The 22031-nt window shown below is 29.4% G+C and overlaps 2 protein-coding genes across 2 annotated transcripts; one reads left to right on the top strand and one right to left on the bottom strand.

Moving 5' to 3' along the window:
- The first annotated feature begins 5607 nt into the window (after positions 1-5607).
- On the top strand, positions 5608-6832 carry LOC124943923 (flavin-containing monooxygenase FMO GS-OX-like 7). The gene is made up of 4 exons (XM_047484379.1): positions 5608-6204; positions 6284-6416; positions 6492-6594; positions 6667-6832. The coding sequence occupies exons 1-4, from the start codon at positions 5608-5610 to the stop codon at positions 6830-6832; spliced, it is 999 nt and encodes a 332-aa protein (XP_047340335.1).
- Positions 6833-21083: 14251 nt separating this feature from the next.
- On the bottom strand, positions 21084-21680 carry LOC124943922. The gene has a single exon (XM_047484378.1). The coding sequence runs from the start codon at positions 21678-21680 to the stop codon at positions 21084-21086; it is 597 nt and encodes a 198-aa protein (XP_047340334.1).
- Positions 21681-22031: the final 351 nt, after the last annotated feature.

Here is a 22031-nt window from a genome sequence, read left to right as displayed (position 1 = left end):
GTGGAATAGAATGTGCTGAAATTTGAAAAAGTGGTGAATTTGATGAAAAACAGAGTTTCGAATTGAAATTAAATTTAAGTTAATTTTTATGGGATTTAAATAAAAATAATAAAAGTCAATAATGGAGCAATTGAAGAGTTATATTAGTTTCAGTTGAAGAAAACAATTAAATATATAATATTAAGTTATTTTTGTTACTAAAAATGATTAAGTTATAAGCACTCTTTTGTTTTCTTGTATTTATATAATTTTTAGAGTATCTAAAGTCTTCTAAATTGACTCATATTGCAAGGATTAAAATTATTAATTAATTTGAAATTGAAGTTGTATAAATAGACACATTAACAACTAATTATTTAGTTTATTGAAAAATATGACCTTCGACTTCAAATTGTTTGTTTTTTAAGCTAGAAAGAAGTAAAGAAATTGTCTGAAATCAATAACAGAAATATTATAATAATAGTAATAATAATATATTATTTTGGATAAAATTAAATATATAGAAAGTTTGGCCTTTTCCATTTTCGAACCGGTGGGATATGGGTGTAAACGAGTCAACTTAGTCAAATCTCGACTTGAATTTGATTTGACCGAGCTCGAATCGTGTTCAAGTAATTTGATTTTATACTTTGGTAGCTCATTTTATAAATATTATAAACAATTATATTTATAATATATATTATATATATAATTGAAAAATTATACACATTTCTTTTACACAAAATTAACTAATAAAATTTAATTTTAGAGTTTTTCACGTTCGAGTTCAAATAGTTAAATTGTCAACTAGTCGAGTTCAAGTAAAATTTTAATACTAAATCGAATTCGAGTATATATAATACAAACCGAATGAAGTTCAAGTATTATAATACTCATTACGTAGCGGTTCTGAAGATTGGTGTTCTAATCGAAAAATAAAAATTTATTATTCTTATTTAATTTAGTAGTTATATTTTGGGTTTTATTAATTAAATATACTAAATTTGTATTACTTTAAAAAAAAAAATAGTTTAGTTTGATTAAATATGATGGAATAGTGATCTAGTGTTGTGTTATTAATTTTTATTTTTCTGATTTTAGGTACTCTTGTGAGAGGGGTTATAGACGGCCGCCTAGTTGGTCTTACCCTTGGATCGACCATAATGGTACTCGACTTTTCTCGTTTACACCCTATGCGGATAACAGATGTATTCTGATGTTGTTTGTGGTCGGTGAAGAAAGAAATTTCGCAATATTCCCTCAAGTGGTTATTTACAAGGATTATAGATATAGAGGGTTTTGGTCAAAATTCTATAATAAATATTTTTGTACTCAGGATACATTTATGAATATGGGTATTACATTTTAGAGGAAGATATCAATAACACCCCCTATGTTTGAATAATAAGTTAGCTTAAAATAAAAGGTTTTTAATTGAATTGAATAGTTGAAAAGGTATTCTTAAACATAAAAAAATGCAAATACTAGGTTTGTTTGTTTTGTATTAAATTCAATAGTCAACTATAGATCGCTAATGGAAACATGTGAAAAAGTATAATTATTTAATCATTAATTAGGAATTGCTTGCGGGCTTAAATTTCGTGTTTCCTGCTTTCTGCAAAATAAATAAAAAATTGTTTTTAAGTTGGGCCATTTATAAGAAAATTGTATAGAGTTTTTAAAATTTTTTGTATTATTAAAAAATATATTATTGATGGTTATTTTAAGGGAATGAAATAATTTTAGTAAAAAAAAATTAAAAGTATTAATATATATATATATATATTTATTTTAAAATTAAACTTATTTTAATATTTTAGTTAATTAATTAATGTAATTGATAAAAGATTTTAGATTTTTAAATTCATATCTTATCCGCTTAGTGTTATCTTTTCCAGTGTTAGTGGATAAAAAATTAATATTTTTTTAATACTATTGTCATTTATAATATGATTTGCCACATATATATTAATATATAACTTAGTTAATTGCTGATAGCTGTTCTTATTTGCAAAATAATTCATTACAGGTTGCTGGAAATTTAATAAATATATAATTATAATACATATAGACGAAAATGATAGATTTTGTAAGGAATATCTAGACTGATTCTATCTGAATGATTAAACATTTCATTTATTAGATATATCGTTTAATATAATAAAAATGAATTTATTGCCAAATATATCTAATAAATATTTAAATATATTATTTAATATAATAAAAATGAATTTAATAGAGCCCAATAAATTATTCTTTTATTCATTCGGTTAGTTGGGAGAAAGTTAAATTTATTAAAGATGATGGGGTTTTAGATATACCAGACCTAACTTATTGTTTTTAATAAAATTTTACTCTTTAAGTGATGTACCAGATATGCGTTGCAGCAAAATAGTTTTCGGTCTAATCTAATCAAGAGTACGTAGAATCAAGATTAGTCTAGTTGGTTCACTAAGTTGTCCAATTATCCGATGTAGTATTTCCTTGACGTGAAGTTACTTTTTAGAAAAGTCAATATTTATCGTTGGTGATGGAGCCTCGGTTTATTTTTGGAATGACGTTTGATATAGAGTCAAGTATCTTGCTATAAAATTTATGGTGTTTGATTTTATTACAATTTGTAGAGATGCTATTAGCAATGTTATATTTGATATGCACTACGATAGTTTTGCTAACAAGATCAAATACAAGAGACGTTTTAGAAATTCTGAAGTCCTCGGCCATGCGAGATTATTGAAATTGGTGGGTTCTAAGGAGATCAACCCAACCCAATTATTCATGATGTTATGTAATGACGAGATATTGATATATTTAATGTTGATCATTGTGTATACGTTATTTAATAAATTCATCACATTTTTTTTATGAAACTCAAAAGTATTTACTAAAATTTCGTTCTTTGGTTAGAGTGTTATTAATGGAGGTATGTTAAGGATGAACGATTTATGATAGCGAGTCAAATATTGCCTAAGAAGGAGGAGTAAGCTATTGTTGGAAATTTTGGTTTGAGTCAATCAAATTATTTTTATCCCCGTTAGTTTTTTTGGTAAATATTTGGACTCGGCAGATCTCATTTCTCTTTATAAAAACTCCGCTAGGTAATTTTGTCTTTTTGTTTTTTTTATTTATTTATTTATTTATTTTTATTTTCTTATGATTTTTTATCTAATTATTTTAGACACTTTTATATTATGCACTGTTTTCAAAATAAAATACTTTATGTTTGAATATTTAAATAATTAGCTAGGTCACTAGAAATAAAGGTTTTTAATTGAATTTAGTAGTGTGGAAAAATGTATTCTTGAGCATAAAAAATGGAAACATGTGAGATTAGTACTAGATTTGTTTGTTTTGTATTAGATTCAATATATATATATAGTCAACCAGAGATAGTTAATGGAAACATGTGAAAAACTTTAATTCGGAATTGCTTCTGGGCGTAAATATTGCGTTTTCTGCTATCGACCAAATAAAAATAATAATAATTTAGGCCATGTATAAAAAATTAAAATAACTAATTTTAGATTTTGTTAGTATAGGGTTTTTATATAATTTTTCTATTATTAAAACAAAAATTGATTAGTGGTGATGTTGAGTGAATTAAATATTTTAGTAAAATAATTTTACTTTATATTATAAATATTTTAGTATTTTAATTAATTAATAGAATTGGTAATAGATTAGATAAAATTATATTTAGATTTTAAAATTCTTAATCTTATCCTTCCTAGTGTTATCAGGTGTAGTGTTAGTTAGTGGATAAAATTTTAATATTTTTTAATTGCTAATAGCCGTTCAATAATGCAATACAGCTAATTACAGAAAATTGTAATATGATTAGGGGAGAATATTTAAATTAATCAAAATTGTCTCTATGTTGTTATGATATTATAAATATATTAGAGTTGAATATATGAATTTTTTAAATAATCAATTATTTCGATTCGAAATAGATTACTTATTGTAATACATATTCTTGTAACATTTATAAACTCTTAAAATATTGAACTTTATCATTTTACTTTAACTTAATTAGTTTTATATATAATATTGAACTTAGTTAAATATGAACCTTTTATTATTATAATTTTTTATATAAATATGAAAAAAAAAATAGTTTGTATATGAAAAGAAAACTAGGTATTTTAATGTTTTTAATTATTATATTGGTTAAACAATTCAATTATTTTTTGTTTGTTGTTATTGTAAATCTACACATTTATTTAGTTTGAAAATTTCATTCTAAATAATTATTATATTTATGATTTTTGTATAGTAAAGAAATTTGGTTTTTAATTATTGTTAGGTTGATATTTTTATATTTAATTTAATTAATTATTTTAAATTTAATTTAGAAACATATAAATTTTAAATTATAGACTTAAATAGTTGAATGTCTAAAGTTAAATTATAAAATTGATTCAATATTTATATTTAATAATTTGGATATAAGATATGATTTATTCTTTTAACTCTTAATAGAAATAATCAATATACTATATTTAGATATTTTTTCTTCATTTCTATATAAAATTACAAAGATAGAGAAGTAAAAGAATAAAAGTTTTATCTAAATTTTTATTTAAAACGTTTTAAGTCTAAGTGGATAGAGACGTGATCTACGTTAGAACTAAGGTTGTTCAAGTCATCTGACAAATATATTTACCTTTTTTTACGTTCAGAGTGCGACATAATTCTATAATTTTTATAATTTAATTCACTGTTAATTTTCTAATTCTCAAAAATAGGTAAACACCTACCTGATCAATCCGTTTCAATCATAATTTTATCAAAAACTTTCAAACCCACACACAACTTCAATTTTGAATCCGTCCTAGAGAGGAGGTTATTAACATGGAATGAGTTTCATATTTAAAAAAAAAATTATATAACTCACTTAATTTCAATCATATCTTCTTCTCTATTAGAAGAGATTCTAAAACATAAATATCAAGTCTCCATCTTATTAAAGAATTTCAAGGCGCTTTAAGAAGTTCTAGATTTGAGTAATAATTGTTTGATTTTAGAGGGAGTCCAGACGTGGAACACTGGGGTAAGTTTCGGAAATTCTGAAAAAATTTCAGTTCAATTTTTACCCGATATATTTGATGTTTGATGTCATATACTTGTAGTTGTTTTAATCTGTTTTCTATTTAAAATCAAGTCTAGAGTTTATTTAGCTTTATACAAATTACTAATGTCGGTTTTTTTAATAAAATAACACTACGTCGTTTAAAAAAAAAAAACCTTACAAATCATTCCTATTGAAAAATTAACTATTTTCTCATAATATAACACAATTCTATATCAAACCTCAATCTTATTATTACAATATTATTAATATTGAGAAATTAACTCTCTTTTCATAATGCAATTAAAATAAGCTTAATTAGGCTTTCTTTCTTAGCATACAGATCATAGAAAAAGGACTTAATTATAAGAAAAAATAAATTAAAAAATATGACTTTTCACCCCTCTTGCATAATTTTATTGAGCCAGATCTAGACTTAACAATAAATAATTGGATTAATTAATAACTTAAAAATAATCATTAACATTATACATTTATATATATACTTAGTTTTTAGTGATAATGAACAAATTAATCATATATTAACAAACTCTACTATGGCTAAGTCTGTTAAGGCGGCGGTGATCGGAGCAGGCGTCGCCGGACTTGTCGCCGCCAGAGAACTCAGGAAAGAAGGCCACAAAGTAACCGTTTTCGAAAAATCATCGAAAATTGGAGGAACATGGGTTTATGATCCTCGTATAGAATCCGACCCGATTAGCATCGACCCGAACCGAGAAATCGTTCATAGTAGTCTCTATCTTTCTCTTCGAACAAACCTTCCTAGAGATTTAATGGGTTTCTCTGATTATCCATTTTCAGTCAGAGAAAATGGAGATCCGAGGAATTACCCGGGTCATGAAGAGTTTTTGTTGTTTCTGAACGATTTTGTAAGGAATTTTGAAATCACTGAGTTGATTCGGTTCAACTCGGAGGTTGTCGGAGTCGAACGGGTCGGGTCGGGTTACGGAGGTTGGTCCGTGGAGTTCAAAAACAAGTCTGGTTCATTTGAAACAGAGATTTTTGAAGCTGTCTTGATTTGTAATGGTCATCAAACTATCCCCATTTTGGCTAATCCTCCCGGTATGGAAAAGTGGAAAGGAAAGCAAATTCATAGTCACAATTATCGTGTTCCAAAACCATTCCTAGATCAAGTAAAGGCTCTTGTTTTTCAAAAATCATATGACCTAAATTTTCGAGACTAATTGAAATTGTCATTCTTAACTATAATAGATTGTGGTTGTGATTGGAGATGGGCCGAGTGGAATGGACATATCGAAAGAGATCGCCACTGAGGCTAAAGAAGTTCATCTTTCGTCAAGATCACCTAATACTACGAAAATCTCTAAATTGGAGGGACACGATATTCGGATGCAAGAATTTCATCTTACATGTTTATAAATAAAACTGTATTTCACATCATTTGATTCAATTTGATTTGATTTGATTATATCGCAGATTGAATGTGTCGATGATGAGCGTGGTATTGTTTTATTTAAAGACGGTTCATCAGTTCATCACAATATCATTTTCCATTGTACATGGTGTGTATTATTAAATATATATTTCTAATATTTTTATTTAAATATAATTTTTTAAAGCATTTTTTTGTTTAGGTACAAATTCGATTTCCCATTTCTTAGGACAAACGGGATTGTGACCGTGGATGATAATCGTGTCGGACCATTGTATAAACATGTATTTGCGCCAGAGTTTGGTCCATCTCTTTCGTTTCTTGCCTTACCTACTCGGGTTGGTACTATTTTTGGATTGGTTAAGTAAATTATGTTCATATTTGAATATTTTTTTAATAAATTTGCATGAAGATTAGGTTATTTTATGTCGAATGGTTGAGTTTCAAGCGAAGTGGATAGCGAAAACATTGTCGGGAGAGGTTGTTTTGCCATCAAAAGAGGATATGTTGGACTATGTTAAAGAATACTATAAGGAAATGAAAGAGAGTGGAATACCGAAACATCTTACTCATTGCCTCTCATTGAAGACGATACTTTTATCTATCTTATATACAAATTCATGAATTTAATTTAGAATTTATATATATATATATATATATTTTTTTATGTTGTCATGTTTAATAGACGGAGTATATAGATTGGCTTGCTAATGAAGTCGGGTTACCACCAATTGAAGAAAGGCTAAAGGAGATGTTTCATCAACTAATGACTTCTTATCGAGATATTGACAATTAAGTAAAACAATTCTCGTGTTTTTATTTATATTTTCAATAAAGAATTTTGTTCTATTTACCTGTAATCTTTCTAAATATTAATAGTGATGGATTTTAGCGCGAAAATAAATTTAAATTAATTGTTATCGAATATATATATATATATATATAAAATGATGCTTAATTTTTAAAGTGTCCGGATTGTTGAGTTATGGAGCCTACACTTATAATAAATTCTACATTGTTAATTGGAGTTTATTGGGTTTTCTTTTTTTGGTTTTGGGCTTAGGCCTGACCAAAGTTATTTAGGTTTATTACCTGAATGTTTACTCTATAAATATGTGATTATTAAGGGTTTACATTGAGAGACAGAATTCTAGAGAGATAAAGTGTGAGGCAAAAACTCTGTATTCCTTCTTCTTCTTCATAGTAAATCTGGTGGTGGCTGAAGTGGATGTAGCTCAATTTGAGTGAACCACTATAAATCCGTGTGTTCTTTTTTTTGTGTTTTTACAGATTGTTTTCAAGTAGGTCGAATTTGGGAGATACAAATCCTAACAACTGGTATCAGAGCAGCTAGGCTAGATCTGAGCATTGGAAACAATGACAAGTGAGAACAGTATAGGACATGGAATTGGAAGATTTGATGGGACAGATTATGCCTTCTGGAGAATGCATATTGAAGTTTATCTCTATGGAAAGAAGCTTCATGTTCCTTTGAGTGAGAAACCAGAGAAGATGGATGAAGCTGAATGGAAACTCCTTGATAGACAGGTTTTAGGAGTTGTCCGATTGACGCTGGCCAAGACGGTTGCTCACAATGTAGCAAAGGAGAAGACCACCATGGGTCTGATGAAAGCTCTTTCTGATATGTATGAGAAACCATCTGCTAACAACAAGGTACACTTAATGAAAAGACTCTTTTACTTAAGAATGGTTGATGGTACTTCTGTCACTACTCATTTGAATGAATTCAATACAATTGTGAATCAATTGCTATCTGTTGAGATTGATTTTGGGATGAAGTTAGTGCCCTGATTTTGTTAGCATCTCTACCAAATAGTTGGGAACCTATGAGGGCAGCAATTAATAATTCAGTTGGAAATGCTAAACTGAAATTTGTTGAAGTTAGAGATCGTATTCTTGCTGAAGAGGTTCGTAAAATTGATTATGGTGAAACATTCAAAGGTTCTGCTCTGAATGTGGAAAATAAGGGAAGAGGTAATGATAGAAATTTCAACCGAGGTAAGAGCAGATCTATGTCAAGGAGCAGGAGGAGTCAGTCCAAGTTTAGGAGGACATTTGAGTGCTGGAATTGTGGTAAACAGGGTCATCTGAAGAGGAACTGCAAAGCACCGAAGAAAAACGGTGATGATAAAAATGATGCAGCCAACGTTGTTACAAAATTTGTCACTGATGCGTTACTTCTATCTGTTGATAGCCCGATAGATTCATGGGTTTTGGACTCAGGAGCGTCTTTCCACACCACTGCTCACAAAGAATTAATGGAGAATTATGTGGCTGGAAACTGTGGGAAAATTTATCTCGCAGTTGGTGAGCCACTGGATATTGTTGGCATTGGTGACATCAAATTGAAGATGGCAAATGGTTCTGTTTGGAAGATTAATAAGGTGAGACACATTTCAGGTTTAATGCGCAATCTGATTTCTGTTACACAACTTGATGAAGAAGGTCACAATTTCAGTTGTGGAAATGGTGCGTGGAAGGTGACTAAAGGAGCAATTGTTGTTACTCGAGGTCATAAAACTGGAACGTTATACACGACTTCAACTTGCAGAGAAACAGTTGCTGCTGTAGTTGATGACTCGAAGAATAGTGAGTTGTGGCATTGCAGGTTGGGCCATATGAGTGAAAAAGGGATGAAAATTCTTTTGAAGAATGGACAGATTCCAAAACTGAAGTCTGTTGAACATCAGTTATGTGAAAACTGCATTCTTGGAAAACATAAACGGGTGAGTTTTTTAAAGATTGGGAAGGAGCTCAAGAAAGAAAGACTAGAGTTGGTACACACTGATGTGTGGGGACCTGCACATGTTTCTTCTATTTGCGGATCATACTACTATGTGACTTTTATAGATGATTCAACAAGAAAAGTATGGGTTTACTTTATGAAGCACAAGTCTGAAGTATTTGCTATTTTCAAGAAGTGGAAGACTTTGGTTGAAAATGAAACAAATCAGAAAGTTAAGTGCTTGAGATCCGACAATGGAGGTGAATATATCAATCTAGATTTCAAAGAATATTGTGATGTGAATGGGATCAGTATGGTGAAGATTGTTCCCCGAACGCTTCAAGAGAATGGAGTAGCTGAACGAATGAATCGAACATTGAACGAGCGTGCTAGAAGCATGAGATTGCATGCAGGGCTGCCTAAAACCTTCTGGGCAGAAGCTATTAATACTGCTGCCTATTTGATAAACAGGGGACCCTCTGTTCCTCTTGAATTCAGAATTCCTGAAGAAGCTTGGAGCAATAAAAAGGTAAATCTTTCTTATTTGAAAGTGTTTGGTTGTTTATCATATGTTCATATTAATGAATGTGATAGGAGCAAGATTGATCCAAAGTCTAATAAATGTTTTTTCATTGGTTATGGTGATATCGAGTTTGGTTATCGTTTATGGGATAATCAAAATCGGAAGATCATTCGTAGCAGAAATGTTATCTTCAATGAACAGCTTCTCTACAAAGATTGTGTTGGGAAGACATCAGATGGTGATTCCAAGTTGGAAGAGACTGGTACAGTCGATTTGAGACAATTTTCAGCTGAATATATACTGGTTGTCGAAGAAGAACAATGTGTTGTTGAAGATGAAATCGTTGAGAACGTGGCCCCAGAGGTAAATCAGCAAACACCGGTTATACAGTTGAGAAGATCATCAAAGAATCGAAAACCAGTTGAGAGGTGGTCTTCATCTCTGAACTATATCTTATTGACAGATAGAGGTGAACCTGAATGTTATGAGGAAGCAATACAATCTAATGAATCGATTAAGTGAGAGTCAGCTATGAAAGATGAGATGGACTCTTTGATGTTGAATCAGACTTGGGAGCTCACTGAGCTACCAAAGGGAAAGAAAGCACTTCACAACAAATGGATCTTCAGGATTAAAGAAAAACATGATAAAACTATGAGGTACAAGGCAAGGTTGGTTGTAAAAAGATTTCAACAGAAAGAAGGTATTGACTACAATGAGATCTTCTCTCCAGTAGTTAAATTGATGACAATCAGAACTATTTTGAGTTTGGTTGTGAAAGAAGACCTTCATCTTCAACAAATGGATGTCAAAACTGCTTTTCTTCATGGTGATTTAGATGAAGAAATTTATATGCGACAACCAGAAGGATTTGAAATTAAAGGAAAAGATGAGCTTGTGTGTAAGCTTCAGAAGAGTCTGTATGGTTTGAAACAGGCTCCAAGGCAATGGTACAAGAAGTTCGATAACTTCATGAAAAGTAACAATTTTTTGAGGTGTGAAGCTGATCATTGCTGCCATATCAAGAGGTTTGATAAATCGTACATTATTCTTCTTCTCTACGTTGATGACATGTTGATTGCTGGAGCAAGCTTGTATGAGATTAACAAGCTCAAGAAAGAGTTGTATGAAAAGTTTGCAATGAAGGATTTGGGTGCTGCTAAACAAATCCTTGGGATGAGAATTTTCAGGGATGAAGAAGTTCTCAAGCTTTCACAAGAAGAATATGTGAAGAAAGTTCTTAGCAGGTTCAACTTGTATGATGCAAAACCAGTTACTACCCCCTTAGCTAGTCACTTCAGACTATCTAAAGATCAGTCGCCTTTAATAGAGGAGGAGAAAAATTACATGGCCACTGTTCCGTATGCCTCTGCCATTGGTTGTATTATGTATGCGATGGTTTGCACAAGACCAGACATAGCACATGCAGTGGGAGTTGTTAGCAGATTCATGAGCAACCCGGGTAGACAACATTGGGAAGCAGTAAAGTGAATACTACGATACTTAAGAGGAAGTACGGGTCTCGCTTTGTGTTTTCGAAAGTCTAATATGGGTTTAGAAGGATATGTTGATGCTGACAATGGTGGTGATGTTGATAGTAGGAAGAGCACAACAGAGTACATTTATACTCTGAGAGGTACTGCAATCAGTTGGGTATCAAAATTGCAGAAGATTGTTGCTCTTTCTAGTTGTGAGGCAGAGTATGTTGCTGTGACAGAAGCTGCTAAGGAGATGATGTGGTTACAACCCTTTTTGCGAGAATTGGGTCAAGACAACGAGGGAAGTGTGTTGCGATGCGACAGTCAGAGTGCCATTCATTTGGCAAAGAATCCTGTTTATCATGGCAGGATGAAGCATATACATGTTCGTTATCATTTCATTCGGTCAACTTTAGAAGATGGAGTATTAGCTCTTGAGAAGATTCCCGGGAGTGAGAATCTAGCTGATATGTTGACGAAAGCTGTGATAAATGAGAAACTGAAGTTGTGTGCAACTTCAGTTGGTCTTCTTCGTTAAGACACCGAATGGAAAGCCACTACCGATCGAGAGATGATGAAGTTAGTCTCCAAGTGGGAGATTGTTGAGTTATGGAGCCTACACTTATAATAAATTCTACATTGTTAATTAGAGTTTATTGGGTTTTCTTTTTTTGGTTTTGGGCTTGGGCCTGACCAAAGTTATTTAGGTTTATTACCTGAATGTTTACCCTATAAATATGTGATTATTAAGGGTTTACATTGAGAGATAGAATTTTAGAGAGATAAAGTGTGAGGCAAAAACTCTATATTCATTCTTCTTCTTCTTCATAGTAAATCTGGTGGTGGCTGAAGTGGATGTAGCTCAATTTGAGTGAACCACTATAAATCTGTGTGTTCTTCTTTCTTGTGTTTTTACAGATTGTTTTCAAGTATGTCGGATTTGGGATATACAAATCCTAACACGGATTGTCGGGTCGAGAGTTATGGTTAATTTGGATATATGCCGGGTCGGATTGTGGGTTGACCCGCCCATAAACTTAAAACGGTTAAAAATAAATTTAAAATGTTATAGGTATGGTTCAAACTTGCAACTTAACAAAACAAGTACAACTTTTTAACCAACTAGGCTAATAACACTTTATATTTTAAATTCAACCTAAAATTTGATAAACGCGTGACATTTTAACAATATAAGTTCAACTTTTTAACTAACTAATTTCTATATGTATAATGATGCTTAATTTTTAAAATGTCCGGATTGCCGGGTCGAGAGCTGCGGTTAATTTAGATATATGTGAGAGTAAATAGATACTTTGGTCGGATTGTAGGTTGACCCGCCCATAAAAATTTTACCGTAATATTTTTTCACAATTTTTTATATTATTATTCGTTCAATGCACAGGATACATGCTAGTGAATAGAAATAATAAAAGTCAGTAATTGAGACAAACAAAAAGTTATAATAGTTTCAATTGAAGAAAATAAATAAATATAAATAATATTAAGTTATAATTACTCTGCCTGTTCTAGACCCATTTTTTTTATATTTATATATTTTTTTAGAGTCTATAAGTCTTCTAAATTGGCTCATATTGCAAGGATTAAAATTAATAATTAATTCGAAATTGAAGTTATCGCACCTTAACAACTACATGTTTAGTTTATTAAAAATATCACCTTCGCTTAAAATTGTTTGTTTTTTAAGACAAAGAAATAAAGAAATTATCTGAAATCAATAATAAATTATTTTGGACAAAATCAAATACATAGAAAGTTTGGCCTTCTCAAACAGTCTACAATACAGGTGGGATATGGGTGTAAATGAATCAATTTGTCAAATCTCGACTCCAATTTGGTTTGACCGAGCTCGTATCGTGTTCGAGTAACTTGATTATGTGATTGAGCTCGTATTTGAGTTTTATATTTTTATTTCGAGTAACTTATTTTATTAATATTATAAACATTATAAACATCTATTTTTATAATATATATTATATATAAAATAGAAACCATAAACATTCTTTCGCAATTATTAATTAATAAAATTTAATTTTTTAGTTTTTCAAGTTCGAGCTCGAATAGTTTGAATTATCCACCAACCGAGTTTAAGTATATATAATGCAAACCGAATCGAGTTAGAGTAGTATAATAGCGGTCCTGAAGATTGGTTGTGCAAAAGCGAAAAATAAAAAAATATTATTATTTTTACTTTAGTAGCTATATTTTATATTTTATTAAATAAATATATTAAATTAGTATTAATTTTTAAAAAATAAACCTATTTTAGTTTAGTTAAATATTATATTAACACAGTAAAGTGTTACTTAGGGATCAAACCATGTTAGTGCTATTAATTTTTATTTTTTTGATTTTGGGTATTCACGTGAGAGGGTCCTAGGCGACCGTCTAACTGACCTTATCTAAGGGTCGCCTTTCATGATACTCGACTCAACTCAACTCGTTTAGACCTTTATTCAGGAATAAAGATAATCAATATCGTGGTCCGTGAAGAAAGAGATTTCCCAGTATCCCCTCAAACGTTTATTTATAAGGATTCTAAATATTAAGGGTTTTGGTAAAAAATTATAATAAATACTTTTGTACTCATACATTTATGAATATGGGTATTTCATTTTAGAGGAAGATATCAATAATACCCTCCTATGTTTGAATAATTAGTTCGCTAAAAATAAAAGGTTTTTAATTGAATTGAATAGTTGAAAAGGTATTCTTAAACATAAAGAAATGCAAATACTAGGTTTTGTTTGTTTTGTATTAAATTCAATAGTCAACTATAGATAGCTAATGGAAACATGTGAAAAAGTATAATTATTTAAACATTAATTAGGAATTGCTTGCGGGCTTAAATTTCTTGTTTCCTGCTTTCTGCAAATTTAATTTAGGCCATTTATAAGAATATTAAAATAACTAATTTTAGGTTTTGTTTGTATACATTTTTTAAAAATATTTTTTGTATTATTAAAAAATATATTATTTGTGGTTATTTTAAGAAAATGAGATAATTTTAGTACAAAAAAAATTAAAAGTATTAATATATGTAAATGTTTTTAAATTAAACTTATTTTAATATTTTAGTTAATTAATTAATTAATTAATTTGATTAATAAAAGATGGGATAAAATTATGTTTAGAGTTTTAAAATTCATATCTTCTCCCCTTAATGTTATCAATTAAGTGTTAGTGGATAAAATTTTAATATTTTTTAATACAATTATCATTTATAATATTGTTTTTCCACATATATATTAATATATAACTTATTAATTGCTTCATAGTTGTTATTATTTGCAAAATAATTCATTACAGGTTGCTGAAAATTTTAATAAATATATAATTATAATATATATAGACGAAGATGATAAATTTTGTAGGGAATATCTAGACTGATTCTATCTGAATGGATAAACATCTCATTTATTAGATATATTGTTTAATATAATAAAAATGAGCCAAATATATCTAATAAATTATTAGATATATTGTTTAGTATGATAAAAATAAATTTAATAAAGCCAAATATATCTAATAAATTCCTTTTATTCAGTAATTAGTGGGGGGAGAAAGTTAAGTTTATTAAAGATTATGGAGTTTTGGATATACGAGACCTTATTGTTTTTAATAAAATTTTACTCATCTTGTAGTATTTCCTTCACTAGAAAAGTCAATATTTATCTTTGGTGATGGCGCCTCGGTTTGTTTTTGAAATAACGGTTTGGTGTGAGTCAAGTCACAAGTGTCTTATAGAATTTGTGGTGCTTGATTTTATTACAATGGGTAGAGATGCTATTAACAATGTTATATTTGATCTGCACTACGATAGTTTTGCTAACAAGAGACGTCTTAGGGATTCTAAAGTCCTCGGCCATGCGAGATTGTTGAAATTGGTGGGTTCTAAGGAAATCAACCCAATTATTCATGATGGTATGTAATGACGAGATATTAATACATTTAATGTTGATCATTGTTTATACATTATATAATAAAGTCATCAGGTTTATTTTTTTTTTATGAAACTCAAAGTGTTTATTAAAATCTCGTTCTTTTTGTTAAAGTGCTATTAATAGAGGTATGTTAAAGATGAACGATTTATGATGGCGAGTAAATGTTGAATGTTTCGTAATAAGAGGAGTCAATTTCGCAGCCCCTCTTGCATTGTTAGTTCGAGGTTGGGATTTGGACCTCCATTGGATATTGACGGTCAAAATCAATGAGCAGTTGTTGGAAAATTTGGTTAGAGGCGGTCAAATCATTTTTATTCCCGTTATTTTTTGTATGAATTAATTGGCTAGAGCGGATCTAGAGAATTTTCAACAACTATAGACAACCGATGAGATTTATTCACAACACCGTTGTCATGACGCTGTTTAAGGTGAAATCCGATAAAAATATAAACTCGACCGGTGATCTCATTTCTCTAATGAAATATCTCTACAGAGTAATTTTGTCTTTTTGTTTTGTGTTTCGTTTCTTTATTTTTATTTTTATACTGATTTCTTATATAATTGTTTTAACACTTTTGTTTTATGCACTGTTTAAAAAAACACTCTATGTTTGAATATTTGAATAATTAGGTCACTATAAACAAAGGTTTTTAATTGAATTTAGTAGTGTGGAAAAAGGTATTCTTGAGCATAAAAAGTGGAAACATGTGAGAATAGTAGTACTAGATTTGTTTGTTTTGTATTAGATTCAATATATAGTCAACGAGAGATAGTAAACATGTGAAAAAATATCATAACTTATAATTATTTAAACTTTAATTCGAAATCGCTTGGGGCATAAATATTGCGTTTCTTGCTTTCGGCCAAATAATTAAAAAAAACAAACAAACTAATATAGGCCATTTATAAGAAAATTAAAATAACTAATTTTAGGTTTTGTTAATATAGAATTTGTTAAAGATTTTTGAGTCAATTATTTATTCTAATATTATATTTAATTTATACCTAACTTTTTATATGTTATATTTTTACGTATTTAAACGATTTTTTTAATTAAATGGATAGTTTTTAAAAATAATATAGGGGTTTTAATATAAAATTTTTATTATTAAAACAAAAATTAATTAGGGGTGATTTTGAGGGAATTCAATATTTTAGTAAAATAATTTTATTTTTTACAATAAAAATTATTTTAGTATTTTAGTTAGTTAGTTAATTAATTAACTAATGAGATTGGTAATAGATTAGATAAAATTATATTTAGATTTTAAAATTCTTAATCTTATCCTTCTTAGTGTTATCAGCTGTAGTGTAGTGTTAGTTAGTGGATAAAATTTTAATATTTTTTTAAAAAATTGTCATTTATAAAAATAAATTGCCACCTATATTACAGCTTGCAGAAAATTTTAATATATGATTTAGTGGAGAATATTTAAATTAATCAAAATCGTCTCTATGTTATGATATTTTATAAAATATATTAGAGTAAAATATTTGAATATTTTTAATAATTAATCATTTCAATTCGAATTCGAAATACATTACAGGTACACTACAGGTTGTAATACACATTCCTTTAACCTATATAAACTCTTAAAATATTGAATTTTATCATTTTTATTTTTAATTAATCAATTTTATAATATTTAACTAGTTAAATATGAACCTTTTATTATTATAAATTATTTCTTTTATAAATATGAAAAAAATAGTTTGTATATGAAAATAAAACTAGGTATTTTATTGTTTTTAATTATTATATTAGTTAAACAATTCAATTATATTCTGTTTGTTGTTATTGTAAATCTACACATTTATTAAGTTTGAAAATTTAATTCTAAATTATTATTATATTTATGATCTTTGTATAGTAAAGAAATTTTGTTTTAAATTATTATTAAGTTGATATTTTATATTTAATTTAATTAATTAATTTAAAAACATATAAAATTTAAATTATAGACTTGAATCACAAACTATACTTGAATGAGTTTTGTTACATGATAGAAATATAGAAGTAATGAAATTCTCAATCCTATATTATAACACATTTGTTATTGAAATATGAAAGTATAGGTTATAGTTATGATAGGAAATGGGCCAAGTGCAATGGACATTTCGAAAGATGTCGCAACCGTTGCTAAAGAGGTTCATCTTTCGTCGAGATCACCGAACACGATAATCTCCAAGTTAAATGGCTTTGAAAACTTGTGGCAACATTCAGAGGCAAGCATCAACATTTTTCATCTTATATATGCATTTTGTCAATTCATAAATAACATTCAATGATTAAATAGATTGATTTTGTCGATAATGAGCGTGGTATCGTGGTATTTAAAGATGGTTCATCGGTTCATCCAGATGTCATCTTTCATTGTACGGAGTGTGTAATTAAATCTCAATCCTAATTAATATTGTATTTAACATTCAATGATTAAATAGATTGATTTCGTCGATAATGAGCGTGGTATTTAAAGATGGTTCATCGGTTCATCCAGATGTCATCTTTCATTGTACGGGGTGTGAATTAAATCTCAATCCTAATTAATATTGTATTTATTTTAAATTGTAGCTAAACTTGTTATCTTTTCAGATATAAATTCGATTTCCCATTTCTTAAGACGAACAGGATTGTGACAGTAGATGATAACTGTGTTGGACCGTTGTACAAACATGTGTTTTCTCCCGACCTCGACCCATCTCTTTCTTTAATTGGCTTAAACAATTTTGTAAGTAAAAAATATCTAAATTAAATAAGCTTTTGACACCAACAATTTTATTTCCTTGTAGTAAAGTAGTTTTCACTTGTGATGAAAAATTATGTGAATTTTCATGTCGAATAATTGAGTTACAAGCGAAGTGGATATCGAAAATCTTGTCGGGTTTCGCAGTTTTGCCTTCAAAAGAGGAGATGATGGAAGATGTTAAAGAATGGAAGAAAGTGGGATCCCAAAGCACCATACCCATCGCCTCCCATGGAACAAGGTTTTTTTTTTCTTACCCTCTCACTATTTGATATTTAGGTACAAAGTCATAGATTGGATGTAGGATTTTTTTTTTGTTTCGTTTTTTTGGGCAGAGCGATTATCTAGATTGGCTTGCTACCGAAGTCAGGGTACAAACAATGGAAAATAGATTGAAGCAGATGTTTTATGATGTTGTAAATTTGGCTTTGTCGAATTCTTCAAGCATTGATGAGCTTAGGGACTCTTAAGTGGGTGGAGTAGAATGTGCTGAAATTTGAAAAAGTGGTGAATTTGGCGCGAAGAAACCGAGTTTCGAATTGAAATTAAATTTATGTTAATTGTTATAGGATTTAAATAAGAACAATAAAATTCAATAATAGACAACTGAAGAGTTATAATAATAACAAATAAATATAAATAATATAAGTTATTTTGTTAGTAAAAATGATTAAGTTATAATTACTCTGCATTCTTTTGTTTTTTTATACTTATATAATTTTTAGAGTCTCTTAAGTCTTCTAAATTGGCTCATATTGCAAGGATTAAAATAATAATTAATTTAAAATTGAAGTTGTATAATTAGACACCTTAACAACTAATTATTTAGTTTATTAAAAAATATGGCCTTCGGCTTAAAAATGTTGATTCTTTTTTAAGACAAGAAGAAGTAAAGAAATAAAATAATAAATTATTTTTGACAAACTCAAATATTATAGAAAGTTTGGCCTAATACACGTGGGATATATATATATATATAAAGTATAAAATATGTTTACTTTACATTTTATTTATTATTGACATTAACATATTTTGTTGTAGGATGAGCAGAGACATGTGCAAGCTAAATGTTCCGGAATTTTTAATTTGATTTTGGTTGAAAGAGTTTTTGGCTTCAAGACAAAGGAACAATTCTTGGGGTGAGATCAGTTTTAGCTTCCCAAGTTCGAATGTCATCGTAGTCCAAAACATAACTCTGCCGGGATAATTTAACAATGCAATGAAGGCTCGATGATTTGGAAGACAATATGAGTGATTAACAAAAGATGTTTAACAATGCAACGAAGGCTCAATGATTTGGAAGACAATATGAGTGATTAACAAAAAGATGTCGGAAATAAACTAGCCGAGGGCAGAAATGAAAGACATAATGAGGAAAGAATGGACAGATATGGAAGAAAGGATGAGGAAGGAGAGGGCCGAGATGATGCGAATTATGTCATAGTTTATGTATGGCGGTTCATCAATCATCCTAAAGTGTTTGCACACTTTACTAATGTCGGTCAATCATCGAGCCAAGGTTCATTCACGACAATTCCTCCCGTGCAGCCCCAACAACAACAATATCACGACGATGATTATGGGGAAGAAAACACAGATTAAATAAGGTAATTATGATTATTATTTTGTGTTTTTTTAAGAACATTTGTTATGTATAATTAGAATTCAAATTTTGGTGTAGTACTGAACAATTATTGTTATAAGATTTTTAATATGGTTTACTTTTATTTCAATTTCATATTTTATTTTTGGTTTATAATTTAATTATATTTTTATTTTAAAATTTGTAATTTAATTATAAAATATATATTTTTAATTACATTTCTATTTAAAAATATATATACCGATTGAGTAAAGTCCAATCAATGTTTTCCTTTTCCCTGTACCGATTTGTTAAAGTCAAATCGGTACTGTTTCCTTATACCGATTGGTTAAAGTCCAATCGGTGTTTCCTATACCGATTGATTAAAGTCCAATCAACATGCCTTGAATTCATATTACCGAGAGGGTTTTTAGCGACTGGTGACGACCGTATTAAATCCAATTAGTGTTTCTCTATACCGATTGAAAAATAATGTATTGCCGAGCATAAAATTGGACAATATTGAGGCTTTTTTTACTAGTGTAAACATTTATATTTATAATATATATTATATCTTATATATATATATAATAGAAACCATAAACATTTTTTCGCACATCGCTAGCTAATAAAATATAATTTTCCAATTTTTCAAGTTCGAGGTCGAGTAGTTTGAATTGTGAACGAGCCGAGTTCGAGTATAAATTTTTTACTTGATCGAATTGAAGTATATATAATGCAAACCGAATCAAGTTCGAGTGATATAATACTCAATAACTGTCCTGAAGATTGGGTGCTCAAACGATAAATAAAAATTTATTATTCTTTTTTAATTTAGTAGTTATATTTTGTATTTTATTAAATAAATATACTAAATTTGTATTAATTTTATAAAAAATAAATAATAATAGTTTATTTTGGTTAAATGTTATGTTAACAAAGAGTGATTTAGGATCAAACTTTGTTAGTGTTATTAATTTTTATTTTTTTGATTTTGGGTACTCTTGTGGGGAGGGGTCCTAGATGGCCGTCTAGTTGGCCTTATTCGAGTATCGGCTCTAAGACTATCCACAGCTGGGTATCAAAATTTTCATTTAATACACTGCCACGTCAGCTTAACACCTATTTTAACACCCACTTTTTAGCATATCCTATAACAGAGTGTTATTCAAGGTATCAAAATTACTTTTTTACTTTCTCTCATTTTCACATCATTTATACATAATTTCATTTTTTTTAACCACAAACAATATTATTCATCACTTGGTAAATCAAACATACAAATATTATTTAAAACGAAGAAGAAAACAAACACTCTAAACATTGGTAATTTCTTTTACGTGATCGATTGTTTCGCCTTTGAAGCTCTTCGAGAAGTTCTTTTTGCCTTTTGAGTAAAGATTCCTCCAACTCTCATTGTTGTCAGTTGTCACATAATTTGCCTTTTTACCTTAAAAATTGAAACACATAATTTGAAGAACACACATTTGACACATAATTTGAAGAACACACATTTGACACATAATTTGAAGAACACACATTTGAGAATTGAAACACACACTTTGAAAGTACACATCACTCAAATTAGTTTGGGAACAATTCCCTCAGTAATATCTGATAAGTATTCTCATCCACAACATCATGCTCTTCTTTATTCTTCAAGGACATCAACATCTCCAACTTCCTAACACGGGCATACTCCAACATAGCCGAAGCAGTACTAGCCCTCCTTTCTTTAAATTTTTCAAGAGTAGAGGCTACATTAGATAACTCCTCATGAATTTCAGCCTTTGATTTTCTCGAAGTTGATGCTTTTCTAGCTTTCTTCTTTGTTGCGTCCCTACCTTCTAGACGTATGATGGATGGTGCTGAGGATTCAACTTCATCACCTCCACTTTTTCTCTTTGATCCACTACTTCCAGATTCATTTGCTCCTACCATATATCTTGGTTGGTCACAGACCATCTTCCACTCTTCCAACAAGGAAAACCTTTGCCTTTCATTATCACGGTACAACTCTAAAGCCTTTTCCACGTAGTTATCATCGGACCAACCACTATACTTAGTTCTGCATGCTGAACTATAATAACCAATAAAAGTTGCGATTTTTTTTATTGATGGTACGAAAATGACTTTTGCATTGTAATCCAGTCCTTGGTTTCTCACCTTCAAACTTGTCATTTACAAATTCTGCAATTTTACCCCAGAAAGTATCGCCTTTTTGGTTCCTCCCCAATTCACTATCATTACTAAAATGGAAATAACCATTTAGTAAAGCTTTGTTGTCCTCCGTGCTCCAAGGACCGTATGATTTTCGGGTTGATTGTTGGGTTGGAGCAAGAAAAGTGGTTGGGGTATTCCCATTAACATCCCTTAGAGATATTTGTGTAGAAAATTCAGGAATATTAGTTGAACCACTACTGAAACGTAGTGTGTTTAGATTATTTGGTTTTCACTGTTTGGATAGTTGGTATGAGCGACATGAAAGTTATTTCCAGAGATAGGTGGATAGCCATAAGGCATATAAGGATG

The sequence above is a fragment of the Impatiens glandulifera genome, chromosome 6, assembly GCF_907164915.1.
Source record: "Impatiens glandulifera chromosome 6, dImpGla2.1, whole genome shotgun sequence".
NCBI lineage: Eukaryota > Viridiplantae > Streptophyta > Magnoliopsida > Ericales > Balsaminaceae > Impatiens > Impatiens glandulifera.
This window is presented reverse-complemented; position numbering and strand designations above follow the sequence as displayed.

Coding starts and splice junctions, on each gene's coding strand:
- LOC124943922 (XM_047484378.1), bottom strand. CDS start 21,680: ATGACAAGTTTGAAGGTGAGAAACCAAGGACTGGATTACAATGCAAAA.
- LOC124943923 (XM_047484379.1), top strand. CDS start 5,608: ATGGCTAAGTCTGTTAAGGCGGCGGTGATCGGAGCAGGCGTCGCCGGA. Junction 6,205..6,283: donor CAAAACCATTCCTAGATCAA/GTAAAGGCTCTT, acceptor TAACTATAATAG/ATTGTGGTTGTGATTGGAGA. Junction 6,595..6,666: donor ATCATTTTCCATTGTACATG/GTGTGTATTATT, acceptor TTTTTTGTTTAG/GTACAAATTCGATTTCCCAT.